The sequence below is a fragment of the Lissotriton helveticus genome, chromosome 6, assembly GCF_964261635.1.
Source record: "Lissotriton helveticus chromosome 6, aLisHel1.1, whole genome shotgun sequence".
NCBI lineage: Eukaryota > Metazoa > Chordata > Amphibia > Caudata > Salamandridae > Lissotriton > Lissotriton helveticus.
The window spans coordinates 1343116088-1343132174 of record NC_136067.1 but is presented as its reverse complement, the minus strand read 5'-3'; the positions used below and the strand labels follow the sequence as shown (position 1 = coordinate 1343132174).

General features: G+C 44.8%; 1 protein-coding gene across 2 annotated transcripts in view; it reads left to right on the top strand.

Moving 5' to 3' along the window:
- The window catches only part of C6H1orf198 (chromosome 6 C1orf198 homolog), a 152113-nt gene that overhangs the window by 111820 nt on the left and 24206 nt on the right, over window positions 1-16087 (top strand). For both annotated transcript variants that reach the window (XM_078649074.1, XM_078649073.1), the window contains exon 3: window positions 306-1256. In XM_078649074.1, coding sequence (XP_078505200.1) covers window positions 306-1256 — 951 coding nt within the window. The remainder of the gene's footprint in view (window positions 1-305; window positions 1257-16087) is intronic.

Sequence of the window (16087 nt, the reverse complement as noted above, 5' to 3'; positions counted from 1 at the left end):
GCTTGCAATAGAAGTACATTAAAACTCAAAGCAGTTCTATTGAGTTCCTACGATTACTATGACAGTGTGTACTTTCTGAAACAAAAACTTTTTTTTAAAACAGATTAATGAGGGGCTATCAGCTTCCGTGACATAAATTATTGTAAAAACATTACAAATCACGCACTGACAAAGTCAATAGTTGTTAACACCAGGCCTATTGTTTTTGCCAATGACTGTTTTCTGTTGTAGGAGTACTTCATTTATAAGCAGTGTAAATCTTTGGCAATTTGCTTAAATTGTTTTTTTTCCTCAAACCATTGCAGAGCCAAATGGAGTTCAGTGTTGCTTCATTGCCCACCCTGGAGGAAAGTGGGGCTCCCGTCCTGCCGACTGAAGCAAAGCAACCTGCCAAAGCAGCTCAGGGGGGCCCAACTCCCAAAGGGGCACATGGTGCACAACCAACAAAACAGTCTCAAGGCAACAAGACACCCAACATGGATGGAACAGCACCCACCAAAAAAGAGGAGGAGTCTGCTTTCTGGAAGATCAGTGTAGAACGGTCCAAGATTGAAGGCCATGAGACTGAATTCCAGTCTTTAACACCAAGTCAGATTAAGTCCCTGGAGAAGGGGGAGAAACCTCGTCCAGCTTACTGCAGACAGGAATCCGGCTCAAAAGATAAAGAGACCGCAAAAGTTGAAAAGCCAGCGGTGAGCAAGCAAGATAAGTCCATTGCTCAATCTTTCGCCTCCACTGCCTCTCCAAGCAAGGCCTCTGCAGCCTATCCAAGTGTGGTTTCTACAGTGACATCTTCAGCTTCGCCAAGCAAGGCCTCCGTAGCCTATCCAAGTGTGGTTTCTACAGTGGCATCTTCAGCTTCGCCAAGCAAGGCCTCCATAGCCTATCCAAGTGTAGTTTCTGCAGTTTCTCCAGCCACAACATCTGCAGGCTATTCAGGTGTGGCATCTGCCTACCCAAGCAAGGCTTCAGCAGCATACACAAGCAAAGCCCCTGAAAGCTATTCAAGCGATTATGGTACAGCCTTTCCAGTTGTGACATCAGCAGCTTATCCAAGTGTGCCCTCCGTAGCCTCTCCTAGTGTAATCTCCGTCACCTCCAAGAGTGAGAAGCCACGGCCTAGTGAATCATCAGTCCGTGACTTGGATGATGTGTTTCTTCCAGACGTACTCAAACAAAACCCTGCAGTGTCACAGACTCTATCAAATGATGACAATGATGGTTCTTTTCTTCCAGACCAGCAAAGGTTCTCAGAGGTATGTGAAACTGATATTGCCTTTTAGATGTTGTACACACAAATAGAACAACTAATAGTTTACAAGGCTAGATATCAGAACAGCCGTAACTGCTAAAGGTGCTGTATCAGAGTAACAGAGTGAGCCTTAGGCTAGGGTGTTTAACGATGGAAAGGTTTACATTCCTCCTATAAGGGTGGAATGTTCTAAATTATACAAAGAGGAATAGAAAGTCCAGCACAGCAATGTTACAGCAGAAGGCCGATACTGCCCTGTGCACTTCGTTGTCTTCAACCGAGCTTTCAGCATCCACGGTTTTATTTACCCTTGATAACGCGATCAACAAGAAATCGTTCGGAAATAAATATTGATGCTGGGAAGGAAAGTGTTTTATTCTGTTGACTCTGACCCCTTCTCTGGTGATTTTGTCAATAAGTTGCTGTTAATTCTAAATTCTTGAAATCCATTCCTGAAACTTCGTCCCTGTAGGTTCAACTTTGTGGAACCTGCATTTTAAGATGCCTAGGGTCAACATACTAAAATGGATCCAGGAAAAGAGCTAATAATGCTACTGGGTGCAATGGTGTGGCAGTCATTGTGGTTCTGAAAACAACAATTCTCTGACATACTCAGATGTATGTGCACCGAACACAAACCTGTGAGCATGACCATCCCACATGTGTAATTCTTATGCTGTCTTGTCTATACCATAACAACTTATCCAATGACCTCTGGTACGGTAGATTTATTGAACATTATTGGGGATAAATATTCCTTAATAAACTTCGCCATTCACTGCTGATTAGGATAATCTGCAATAGGGAGTGTGCCTATTTCCAAATTACCTCCGATTAATCGGTTTGTCATTCTCTTTATCCAAACCCATTGCCATCCGTGCCCATGCCTATTAAATTTCAACATCAGTTGGCAGTATCATGACTTAAATGCCATTTCAGTGCTTCTGTTGCTTCAAACTTTATTGATTTCCAGTCTTCTGCTCTGATAGTAGGTCTTGCCTGCTCCTCCATCCCAAACGTGCAGATATCAGCATTGTGTAATTAATACCGGAAATATAGAAAAACCCATCAGTGAGGCCAGTGACCACATGCCAGTGCCTTTCCCCTTCCCCAACCTCGGTATAAAACCAGTATAGATTTCCTTCTTATTTGTATTGTTAGTAAAACACAATAAATAACATTAGGTGCTTTGATGACAAACTCCAGTAAAGCACAACTTTAAGAAGAACAGTGATGGCTTTGCAAGTTCTCCTTCGTACTTTTCCTTTATGAAGTGATAGTCACTTCTGCATTCTACATTCAAAAGGGCGCACTACAAAAAATGTATCTGGCTCATCTGTTGTGAACATTATTGCAATATTTACTTCAAGGATTCTTAGTCCCCTTCGGCCATATTCACCCTAGTATAAACACAAGATTGCAAATCAAAAGGAATTGCTTAACCTTTAATTGCCGATACATCATTGGGTGTGCTGTTTTTTTAACATTGTCTCTACCTGAATTATCAAAGGAAGGTTGCAATTACATAACCTTGTGAGGAGGTGTCTGTAATTTGCACTTGTAAAACTGACAAAATCAGCACATTTTCTCCGATGTAGAGAGCTTTCATCATAGGACTTGTGAACATTTTTGCTGATTATGTATCCAGCACATACATTCCAGGAGTCATTTAAGACATTGACCACCTAGGTTTCTTCCAGCTTGTGGAGCAATCGAGCATTAAGTTGAGCCCAGTCTGGACTTCTGTTTTCCTGAGCATAGTATTGAAAGTGTCTGAATGCAGACCTTTAGCTGTAACAAACTCCCCCTTTACCTTCTTAAGAGTAGCTCTTTACCTGTTTCAAAAGAGAAGCTGAAAATGTGACCGGGTTTCCGTTCACTCTCAGTTTGTCATCTACCTTCCTGTGCCAGGGTATCCTTTCTGGGTGAGTGAGGCACTACACATCCACTTAGCATAACTCTAATAGACACGCAGTTTCCTCATCAGCTTTACCATTGAAGATGTGCTCTGCAGCAAACCAATGAAAAGAGTTTGCCTGGGTTGCTCCCCGGCCTCCTCTGAAACCTAATCAGATTTCACCTGGAGGAGTTAGCAAGATCACTAGAGACCTAAAAGCAGTCTCTGAGCTCCTCCACCAAACAATCCAACCTTGTTCCTGGGTCAAAAGGAACATTTTTTAAATCTGGTCATACCCCCAGCAACCCTCTTAAACCCTGTATGGCTCTAGGAAGCATCAACTGCATTGAGAATCTTCACCTCACTGGAACTAGTAGGAATAAATATCGCTTCACAGCCACTTCATAGGACCGTGTGTTCTTATGGATGCAAACATGCCAGGTGAGAGCCTAGAGAAAGAATTCCCAGTATCAAATTTTGGGACCAGAAGTTTCCACCGGTATGCAAAGATGGCCACTCGGAGTCTGATTGACTGCCCTCCCTAATCGAAAGTGTGCAAAATCTGGTCGTCTGCCTTCTAAAATGAAATGTACATATTCCATGCATGGAGCCAGAGCACATTATAACCTCCTTAGTGTTTTGATATAGGCAACCCAGAGAAAGTTATGAAGATAATCTTTACCTTATCACCTGCAGACCTGTTAGGGTCACAAATATATACAGATTTTTCTTTAGGTTTAATTATTTTCCCCTCTTCTCTCTGACCTTGTTCTGTATCTTTAGAGGGGGTCCCCTTCTTTTTTTACATTGGTCACAAATATATAGCCGATCTTTCTTGTCCTGGCAATACATCACCATGCTCATAAGTGATTCTTTATCTATGTGGTAACCTCAGTATGAAGGTTATGACTTAAATTATCACTCCATTAAAAAAAAAAGCAGATGCTGACTCATAGTCTGGCTATATTTGGCCTAAGCAGCATTGGTAAGTTACTGAAGATGGTGGTCAAGGCATAGCATTTCTGAACACGTGGAGAAAAACAGTACATGGAATAATGATCATTTAGACGTCTGATAGCATCATGCGTTCAAGGACAGAACCATCCTTTAAACAATGCAAAAAATGTCCCTCCCATCCCAAATCTAGCCCAAAAAACTTTGTGGACATCGCGGTTAGACCCATGGTAAGCCTCATATTGAATTGTTAAACTATTTCTTCTTGTTGCATCGCTGGCTTTTCCTCCCAAAGAGTGGCATAGAAAGATGCGATAAAACGGTTTAAAATGTTACAAGTTGTTTTTAGAGTTTTATTGTCATAATATCACATTGCCTGTGAGCTTGTCGTGAAAAATCCTTTATGTAGCTAAAATCATTAATCCGCTCATCTGTAACAAAGGGAGAAGAAGCACGTTTATTGCATATGCACAAAATAAAACGGCTGGGAGAGTGACTGCACCATAAGAGAAGCTCAAGTCAGACCCAAATTACACACAGTCGGTCAGTAATTACTTTTTTCGGTTTCAAATTGTAGAAGACCATAAAAGTACATACATAGAATAATAATACATTTGTATAGAGGAAAAATACACTGATTAAATAATTTAAAATACAATTGAGTTCAAATGAACAGCAACGAGTTAAAAAGGAAAAAAGCAACAAAATTCATTTATAGGTTCTTTCTGTCTCGGATACAAAATTTTAAGAATCTAGCGATGTTTAATGCTAGGAGATCAGACTCAAGAAGTTGAAGAACCAGAAAGGCGGGGCGACATTGACGCAGTCCAAGACTTTTTAAAATGGGAACAAGGTATATCTTTCTAGGCTCTAGATAGAATTTACAGAAAAGGATCGAGTGTAGAGTGGATTGGGAAGAGACATAGTCACAGGGGCATCGAGGGAGCATCTGCGACCAGTCATTGGGGTTTGGAAATGTGACTAGCCGAAAAAAAGTGTTTAGCCTAAACCTGGTCAACAGGATTCTATCCTAACTGCTTACATTCCAGGTTAGGTAGGGCTGGATCAACATGGAGGATTGAATCAGTAGAGCGTGCTGAACCGTGGGTTTGCTGGCTTTCACGGTCAAACGAAGCTCCGCTAAATGGCTTAAGCATCGATTTTTTTTTTAACGTTTTCCTGGAAATCTAATCCAATGCTTGCAGGGACAGATAGAGATTCTCTAGGCCCATATCATAGAGAAACCCTTTAATATATCTAAGCCAGCCAATCTTGTTGTTTTCTAGCAGAAGACAATCCCTCACAATGCTTTGAGTGAAAGACAGTTTTTCTGAGGTCCAAAGATGGTGCCATAAGAGTATGGGCTCGACCTTTATGATGTCAGTAATAAAGGACAGGCCCAATTCTAAATGGCAGCTAAATGTGGAAGTACCCTGGGGAACAGCAAGCAAGAACCTCAGAAAGCTGTTTTCCACTTTTTGTAGGGATTCTGCCTGAACATAACCCCACACCCCAGCCCCGTAAGTAGCAGTACTGATACATTTGGCCTAATAAATACAAATCAACTGCTCGGGCGCTCTTCTACCTAATCTCTGAGTAAATTTTACCAGGGCCATAGTTGATTTTAAAAACTGCAGTTTTCTTGCCTCAATGGCTCCTTTCCAAGTGCCCTTTTTGTCTATTAGGACCCCGAGGTATGGGTAAGTGGGGGAATACTCTATCCTAGTGTTGTTAAGGTAAATTGCTCGCCCTTTAGTTCTTTTATGGCCACAGTTCATAATGAAGGTTTTTTTGATGTTAAGTTTTAAGTCTAGATTTGACATAAATGAATTATAACGGGACAGTGAACGCTCAAGTTCAATGGGGGTGTGGGCGATAATCACCGCATCATCCGCGTAAAGGAGAACGGGAATCTGACGATGTTGAATTAAGGGTAGGTCCTTTGCCCCCTCCAACATGGCTTTTTCTAGACCATTAGTGTACAAAATAAAAAAGGGGGCCAGAACGCAACCCTCTCTGACTCCCCGCTCAACCCTGAATGATGCTGACAGCTCACCTCCCGTGCCATATCTCACTCGGGCTGTGGCGTTCGCGTACATTTCCCGTAAAATTGTAACTAGCAATAGGTGAACTCCCATATCTGTTAAAATGGACCATAGCTTCGAGTGACCCACGCAGTCGAACGCAGCAGTAAGAGCTACGTAGGCTAAATGAAGACTACCACCTTTTGCGTCCACGTATTTACCCTTGAGCAGGGACAGATTTAAGACCTGCTCAATGGTACCCAGGCCTTCCCTGAATCCATACTGAATGTCAGATATGATCTTATTTTCTATGGACCAAGACTGTAGTCGTTCTAAAATAATACGCCCCACAGTTTTTCCAAAGGAATCCAGTAAGGAAATGGGACGATAGCAAGTTGGATTTAATTGGTCGCCCTTTTTAAATACTGGTATCAAGATGGATTTTGACCATGAATCCAACAATCCGATTTTACAGGTTGCATCTAATACCCTAAGTAGAATTGGGGCCCAGAGATCTATTTTAAATTTGTAGAGGTCAACCGGGACCCCATCGGGGCCTGGAGCCTTTCCCCCTTTGCTGGCTCTTAATGCATCCTCGACTTCATTTAACGTGAAATCCAGTGCAAGGGGAAAGGAAGGGAAGCTAGAACTGTTCGGAGTTGTCCCTGCGAGGGGCAGATCTGTAAACGAACTAGCTACTGTCCCAAATATTTTAGAAAAGTGGGTAATCCAGGACGGTTCATCTATTGTAACCTCTATTTTATTTGAACCACTGGGACCTGACAGAAATGGGGTATTTATCACTTTCCAGAAAGTGGCACTGCCATTTAATCGACAACTTTTGTGTAGTTCTGCCCAGAGTTCCTCTTTTAATTCCAGCTTTCTTGATCATATGACTTTATTATAGGTGGTCCTAAGTTGGGCGATCTGTTTCCTATCTCCAACTAGAGCGTTAAGGGCTTTTTTCAGGTTTGAATAGGCTTTGGTACATGCAGGATTAAACCAGACGATCTGGTTGTCTTTTGCTCCTTTAGGTTTGATGGTTAAGGCTTGTTTTGTGGAGTTGGTAAATAACAACAAATTATCTATAATCTCCTGAGGGGACGAGTGGTCTGCCAAACAGGTGATTATTTCTCTCATGGAGTTCTTCACCACTTTTTCTGTGACTTTTACCGGACCGACCTTTGCCCACTTCAAGGCGTCCTTTGCCCACTTCAAGGCGTAGCCATTCAACCTGACCATAAGTAAGTTTTCCTCCCCATAAAGGTTGGACTTCTTCCAGTCAGCGGGAGGGACAAGGTGACTGATATGGGGAAGTGATCGCTGAATACGCAATCATGGGTGTTAAAGTTTGAGATAAAGGAAGAGGACGTCCATGTTAGGAGAATGAAGTCTATGCAACTAGAGGCACCTTTACCATTGAAAGTGGGTGTCAAGGGAACTATGGGCGATACTAATTCATTAGCCATGGTTAATTGTAGGCTAAATATCGTCTCGTTCAGACAGGCCCCACTTTGGGAATGAGTGAAATGAGTGATACTAGTGTCATTTTCATCTAAGAGGCCACATGTGATATTTTCATTTTTTGGGCAAAGTGTCAAGTTGAAGTCGCCCCCCCCAAATGATAATAGGGTTTTTTCCTTGGAGTTTGGTGTTAAAATCTAAAAGAAAAATACGAATTTCCATTAAAATGTCAATCAGCTGAGGCTGAGATAAGTTATTATAAAAATTAACTAACACAAGGTGATCCATTTTATTTATTTCAATTAAAATTATCTGATAATTTGTCTCTATTTTTAAAACAGTAATTTCCCGAACTTGGATTAAATTTGTGATATACACCGCTAGGCCTCCTTTTGCACGTCCCGATGGAGATGGTATTGCGGGCGAAAAATAGGTTTTGTAGCCGTTTAAATGTATGGGTAAAACAGCCCCGGTTTCTTGTAGGCATATAATGCCATAGTCCCGTGCGAAGATAAGCCACTCACCTACGTTTGCTTTAGAGAGAAGGCCGGCGATGTTGCAAAAAACTATCTTAAACGGGACCCCTCTCGTGGCAGGTGCATCTGATGTTGAGGGCTGCACCCGTTCTGATTGATCAGAGATGGGGTCCGGGAACGTAGGCGGGTGATTTACCACCCTGTCTACTGCCAGAGGAGATTCAGGAAGGAGGATAGGGTGATAAACCCCACTGTTTGCTTCCTTTGGACCCAAAATGGACCCATCAACATGAGTTAGTTGTCAGTCTATTTCCTCAAGAGTGGACTGCTGATCAAATCTGTTCGAAGTTATAACTGACCCATTCCCTTCTCTTCTGGAAATTGCTGGAGGTTTATAGAAAAAACCTAGGGGAAGCGCCAGGATATTTGAGTATAGGGGAGGGTGAGCCTCTTTATTGTTTAGAAGAGAACAGACCATTCGAGGGGACCTAAAATGTACAACGATGCAATCCCCCTCAATTGTTTTTGATGAGGGAACCAGCCAACCCACACTGCGAACCATGATAATTTCATTTATATGGTCAGGGTTAAAGCGCTTGTATTTGGTCAGCCAGTCTACCACTTTATTTCGAAGGGATGGCCAGGGTTCAATCTGTCCATGTTTTAGGACTGGGACCCCTGAAAGGATTAAAACATATGGGCAAGAGGCTGGTGGTAAATCCAAATTTACTGGGTTCATTCTAATTCTGAGATTGGATTCCTTTTCCCTGTTAAATAACCCTTGTCTGCTTTTGTGCTCCTGCCTAGAGGGGGACGTTAAGTTGTGGTGCGGTGGATATATATGGTTCCCTTAATGGGCCTGAGATAATCTCCTGGGAGCTCTGCTTGGGGCCTTCTTTTTGCGTGAAGGAACCCTCCCTGGCATATTGTTTGGAATTTAAGTTTACTGGTGATGTTCTAAGTGATTCTATAATCCTCTTTTAATAAGTCCAACTTCCGCTCTATACTGCTGAATCTTTCGTTTATGAGAGAGCTGAATGAAGACATCATGGCCTTAGTATGTACTTCTAAGAGGCCTCTGATGAGATCTTTTATCGCTGTTTTAGGGTCATTAGGGTTTTGTTGAGGGGCATTTAGAATCGGAGTGAGTACTTCTAAATGTGTTACATGGACACTAGCAATTACCTTCGTTTGTGTTTGTACTGATTGAATTCCTGTAGGATTTGGACCTAGTGGCTCATTTTTCTCCCATCTTTACCCCCCTTTTATTCCTGTTTGATTTGTATTTGTTTTTGTCCCTTTCTTTAATTTTGATTGATTCCGGGTTTTTGGGCCTGACCCTGGTGATAGAGGATGTTTAAGTTCTCTATGATGGCTCGTAGTGGGATTAAGTTGTGAAGACTGGTTAGGAGTGGGGATTTGTTGTTGGATAATAACCCTTGGGGTTAAAGATCTATTGATTTCTTCCTCCCTGGATAGCGGGAACATTGTAGGATCAAGGGAGAGCCTTCGCTCCGTTAATTCGATCTCGTGGGTAAGGAGCAATTCTGCTCTAACCAGAAACGCATCTAGGGTACCCACTGTACGCTTTTGTTTCTCCATCTTCCCTTTACAGTGATAGCAGGATTTAAGTAGTGTAAACGCCTGTGATAGCTCTATACTGGAAATTGGCTTCACTTTGGGGGATTGAAGGATGTGAAGCAAGAGGTCAAAAGCCTTGCCTCACAGAGCTCGACCAAGACCTCATAGGAAGTAGCTCTGGGACCAAGGTGGGTGGCCCTGCCCTGACCCTTCCTGGTCCTGACTGGCACGGACGGGCCCGCCCTTAGCCCGGGCAACAATTTGAAGCCCCGGGGCAGGAGAAGTGCCACACGCCTCTCGCGAGACTGCGCTGCCCTCTGGGAGGTGTAGTCCTGGGCAGCGCGCGGTCCGCGAGATGAGGAGGCGGCAGGCAGTAATCCCCTTCAGCAATCAATGCAAACCCCCACAGGCAAACGGAGGAGACACGAGTTCCAGGTAAGGAGGTCCAAATGGCAGGAAAGTCGTTCCAACAGCACATCCCACGCCGCGGGAGTCCGCGCAACAATTTGAAGCCCCGGGGGCGGGAAAAGTGCCACACGCCTCTCGCGAGCCCGCGCTGCCCTCTGGGAGGTGTAGTCCTGGGCAGCGCGCGGTCCGCAAGATGAGAAGGCGGCAGGCAAGGCAGGCAGTAATCCCCTTCAGCAATCAATGCAAACCCCCACAGGCAAACGCAGGCGACAAGAGTTCCAGGTAAGGAGGTCCAAATGGCAGGAAAGTCGTTCCAACAGCGCGTCCAAATTACACACACTTCGAGCCCATTCTTATATTACTATTTTGTGCAACAATCTGGAGCAATTGCCATATTTTAATATTTCTCTGTATGTTTTCATCCCATACTTGCTGACCTGATGCTGTTGCATCATCGAATCTCAAAAGACTATTTTCTTCTGTGTTATTCCATAAAGATATGGCCCTAAATGTGAACCTAGCTTCAGTAAACCATTTATTATTGGCAAATACTGATGCCTCAATACTTAATACTGGCCTGGCTGCACAACTTGGGCAGAGGATTGGCAGAATAATCACTACATGTGGATAGTATATTAGAGCCCCTAGAATACCTCGTACCAATACTGCTTCCTTCCAATTTACATAACTATATTTCTGCCTTGCTCCCTTAATTCTGGATATCTTTCATTATTTCTATTTTATCTGTCAGAATTCGTAAAATTTCAGGCGTTGTATCAAATCCAGTTGTATTAACCCAGGCGGTCACAAGCCTAACATGAGTTGGCTGTAATTGTGCTTTTATCATCCAGAAGAAAAGCTGCAATAAACAGTTCATTATATTAACAGGCACTTATTTAGGACCCACTAAAGGTGGTGTTTGTATGGCATGGGGAATAAGAGAACATACATAACAACTATCATTTTGTATATCAGTACCTATATTATGCCTATCTTTATACCACATATTATCAAGTAAAGAATCATGCAAAGGATGTATATCTGTATCATTGAAAACAGCTCTGCGAAAGCATTATATTTCTTCCCAATTGGTGGGGTCTTTTGCATCTATAAAACACATAATACAGTAGCAAATTATGAGTAATAATTATAACCACTGAAAATATCATTTAACGGTCTCTTTATTGTGTCATTTACTCTTGGACCACTGCCTCCTCCCCTCTCTGTGTGAGTGAGGCTGAAAATGGTATATGGTCCGTTACGTGCACCCAGTTCCGCATCCCCTCCACTTTTACTGCTGTTTACTTGGTAGGGGCCTTGAAATTTGGGTTCCCTCCATGTCCTCACAAAGTTTTGCACGAAGACCTAGGAACCAATGCTTATTGCTGAAGACAAAAGCAGGGGTGGTGCAGTACCGTTGGACTGTTGCAGCTGAACCTGTTTAGAATTTATTTATTTATTTAGCGATTTGTAAAGCGCCTGGTGACCCGAAGGCATCCCCGCGCTGTTAAATTAGTGTAGACCGAAGAGGAGGGGATACTGTAGTGGGTACTATTTGGGGAAAAGGAAGGTTTTCAGTCTTTTACGAAAGAGTGGGTAGCAGGGTTCCAGACGGAGGCTGCGGGGGAGTGAATTCCATCCTGAGGACGCTTTTACCGCAAAGCGTCGACCACCGGTGCGTACTTTTCTGAATCTGGGGACAATGGCCAGGCGTTCGTTATCTGAGCGCAGACGTCTAGGGGCTTTATAGGGGGTGACCATGTCTTCCATAACGGCAGGGCCTACACCGTTGATGAGTTTATGGGCGGTGCACATAGCCTTAAATTCCACCCTCTGACGTACTGGGAGCCAATGTAGGGCTTTGAGGGCTGGACTGGCTGGGGCTCTGGAAGGAAGGCCCATGATGAGCCGCGCCGCCGCATTTTGTGTCCGTTGTAGTTTAGCCATGGTGTATTCAGGCGCGCCGAGGTAAATGGCATTGCTGTAGTCCAACCGGGCAAGGATAAGGCCTTGGACCAGTAATTTCCTTGATACAGGGGGAAGAAGTGGAAGGATCTTACGTATGGATCGCATGAGTCCAAAACAGATGCCTGCTGTTTTGGCTGCTTGGGTCTTCATGGTCAGTTCTGGTTCCAGCCAGATTCCCAGTGTCTTAATTTCTTTTTTCGGGGTAGGTACCTCACCGAAAACGTCTGGCCAGACCGACGAGGGAATGGATGTCCATTTCTTGCCCATAAGCATTATTTCAGTTTTTGCTCCATTGAGCTTCAGCGATGACTCGCACATCCAGAGATGAATGTCCTGGAGGCAGTTCAATAAGTTCTCTGGATGGTTGTCAAGGTGAGATAGTGAAACGACAAGTTGCGTGTCATCCGCATAACTCACTGTTTTTATTCCATAGGGGGCAATGACGTCTTCCAATGGGGCCATATACACATTGAACAGGGTGGGACTAAGCGAAGACCCCTGAGGGACTCCGCTTGAGAGTGGAAGAGGGGCAGAGTGTGAACTGCCGTCCCACACCTGGAATGAGCGGCCTGATAGAAAGGAGTCTATCCAAGCAAGCGCCTTACCCGCGACTCCTGCCCTCGCCAGCCGATGGAGAAGCACACGGTGGTCCACCGTATCAAAGGCTGCACTGAGGTCCAGGAGGATCACCGCCACTGACCCTCCTGAATCCAGAATGCACCTTGCCTCCTCGATGACAGTGAGGAGTGCGGTGTCCGTACCATGGCCAGGGCGGAATCCCGTTTGTGACCGGCGCAGGAGATTGTTAGTTTCAAGGTATTGGGATAATTGCCCATTGACCAGTTTCTCAGCCATCTTGCTGATGCAAGGGAGAAGCGAAATCGGTCTGTAGTTGGCCATGTCTGCAGGATCCAAATATGGTTTTTTGATAAGGGCCTTAACAACAGCGCTCTTCCAACTCGGGGGGACACAACCTTGTGATAGGGAGATGTTGATAAGTTCCATGATAATAGGAGCTATGGTAGAGGACACTGTTTTTAGAAATCTGACAGGGGCCGGGTCAAGAGGAGAGCCGCTTTTCATCTTGGCCAATGTTGAGACTACTTCATCCAAAGATATTGCTCTGAATGTGAGTAATTGAGGATGTAGGCTATTACCCATAATATTGGTAGTCGCCTCATTGTCCGTGTTGAGAGATGGACTAGGAGGTGGAAGGGAGGCTAGTATTCGTGTGATTTTGGAATTAAAATACAAAGCCAGTTCGTTGCTTCTGTCCACCAGGGGTGGGTCCGAAGAGGGAGGAACTGGGATTTTAAGCAATTCTTTGGCGATGAGATATGATTCTCTCGCCGAGTTGGTAGAGTTTTTTATTCTGGCATCATAATGAGTGGCTTTAGCGAGCTTTAAAGTAGATTTATAGACTCTCACCGACCTTCGATAGGCCTCCTTACTGGCATGAAGCCAGTCCTTTCTCCACAATCTCTCTGCTCTTTTGCACTCTTTGCGGAGAGATCTGAGTTCGGGGGTATACCAGGGGGCAGAGCCCATTTTCCCATTTTTTTCCTCACGATTTTTTAAAGGGAGGATGGAATCGAGAGAGGTGGAGATCCATGTCCTAAATTGTTTGTCGGCAATATCAGAATCAGCCGGAAGGGTAGGAGTTGAAGAGTTAAGGGTTCTAGTCCAGTCTTCCGCCGAGAGTCTGGCCCATGTTCTGTCCCTGGTATATGTTGCTAGTTTATGTGGTTTCCTGAATAACCCTGGTAGATGAAAGGTGACCATAAAGTGGTCCGTCCATGGGAGGGGGAGGGCCTCTTTAGTAACCAGAGAGTAGATATTAGTGAACACTGGATCTAGTAGATGTCCCTTATTGTGTGAGGCTCCGGAATTGGTCAGGTGGATGTCATAGGCTGCCAGGTCATTGATCAAATCAACTGCGCCTGTGTCTAGAGGATCGTCAAAATGTATATTCAGGTCTCCTAAAATAGAGAATAAACGTGTATAGCTTTTGTTAAGGCAGACATGTATGCATTCATTTCTTGCCAAACACTTTCTGTTGCAGACTTGGTATCAGAACAAATCATTTGAATTAGTTTAAAGGAAAAATTAGAATGCCTACCTGTATTTTCCTGCTCAAAGAGCAGTGATGCAATGCTCCTGCACCTTAGCGGAGGAGCCGTCTTTGCCTAGGTACATACCTCAACCAACAAGGAATACCAATTCTAACAAGTGGCATATATTAATGCTCAAGTATGGGAACGTTTGAGACGGTCAAATGATGATCCTTTGAGAGGGTATTTCTGAACGCATACAGAGCAAGGGTAAGGTAGTAAAGCCAATTATTTTTCAGTCTCTTAAAGATCTTCGACACATTACTCTTGAATACGTCATTCATCCTCTCAATCATTCCGTTACCCTCCAGGTGGTACACTTGTGTTCCACTCCTAGTAGTTTAGTAACTTGCTGAAATACTGTGTTAGCGAAGTGTTTGCCATTACCGCTACGTATTGCCGAGCAAAAAAACGGAGAGGGAGCGAAGCGGAAACACGACTGTCTGGAGGTGCGGGCGGTTTTGGGAGAACCAGTCTCCCACCTTAATAGAGTCCGGAGACCATTGAGCTTCCTCACCTGAATGCTGCCGTGCTGGCACTCTGAGTTTCGGCGTTTGGTTTTGCCGATCGGAGTGGTCTGGATCCTCCCTGTGCTGGATTTTGCTTTTCCGCGGCCGGGACGGGGCCGAGGTTGGGTCCGCTGGGATCGGGTGTGCGGCTCGAGGGAGGCACCCCTGTCTGGATTGCGAGCTCAGCGTTTCTGGTGAGGTGTGGCGCTGGAGCCTGCGCCTGTCCCTGAACTGGGGAGAAAAGGAGAGCGCGGTCCAGCGGAGGTCCATTGGACATCAAACGTGTGTGCACCGACTACGCCTTTTCACTCAGAACCTTTCCCTATTACATGAAGAAGATTGAATGAGTTTATTAGCGGCTGAGATAGCTCAATGAGATAGTGCTTAGGTCCACGGGGGAAGTGGATTGTGGCAAGGCTGAATTTCGGATAGCTGGTCAACGACCCAGACCTAAGAACTAGAACCAAGCCCATTGTGCTTTTTTAAGCTAATAGGGAACTGAATAACCTGTTCTTCTTGCTCTCCCTAACTAGTGGACACCAAATATATTGGGTGACGCTTTGTTGGCAGCTTTGCGGGGGGATTTGTTGCGGCCAAAGGACTCCACGCCCCAGGACCCAGCGGGGCAAACCAGCTGCCTTCTCTAGCCCCTCCCACTACCACCGGCTATTTAGCTGCTCGCGTCACCCGCTCCGCGGGTGACGCTTTGTTAGCAGCTTTACGGGGGCATTTGTTGTTGCGGCCAAAGGACTCCAAGCCCCAGGATCCAGCGGGGCAAACCAGCTGCCTTCTCCAGCCTCTCCCACCACCACCAGCTATTTAGCTGCTCGCTCCACCCGCTTCCCGGGCGCACGCCGGGCCAAGCCCGGGCCAAGGGCGGGCCCGTCATCACCCGAAAAGGCTGGCCAGGGCCACCCCCTGACTCTTTGTTTGCGGGACTTGAGGTACCTTGCCATAACTGGTATTCAATTCTTTGGATTTTCTAGTCATTTTTTTCTGTTACCCTATTCTTAATTAATTTATTTTTGTTTTGTTTTTGTTTATTTTTCCCATTTGTGGAACTATAGTTACTGTTATGGGCAAGAGGAAAACAATGGAGGATGGGGGAGGGGACCGCTCAGGCGGTCCCTCTGGGGGTAAGAAAGGGAAAAAGGCTAAGAATCTAAGGGGCATGCAACTAGTAATTGTGTACTAGATAGTCGATAGTCAGCGACTGCGAAGAGATCTTAGGGGCAAAAACTGCTGTCGCAGACTTGCCTAGTAAAAATCCACAGGAGTTATCTGCTGCTAAAACTAAGAAAGTAATCCCAGCATTATTTAAGAGGAAGCCACGAGAAGCATTCAGCCCCACCCAGTCTGGCCCATTACTCGATCAGCTTAAGGCAACGACCCTAGAGGCTTCTGTTTCTCCTTCTGTAGACCCCAGTGTTTCAGTAGACCTTG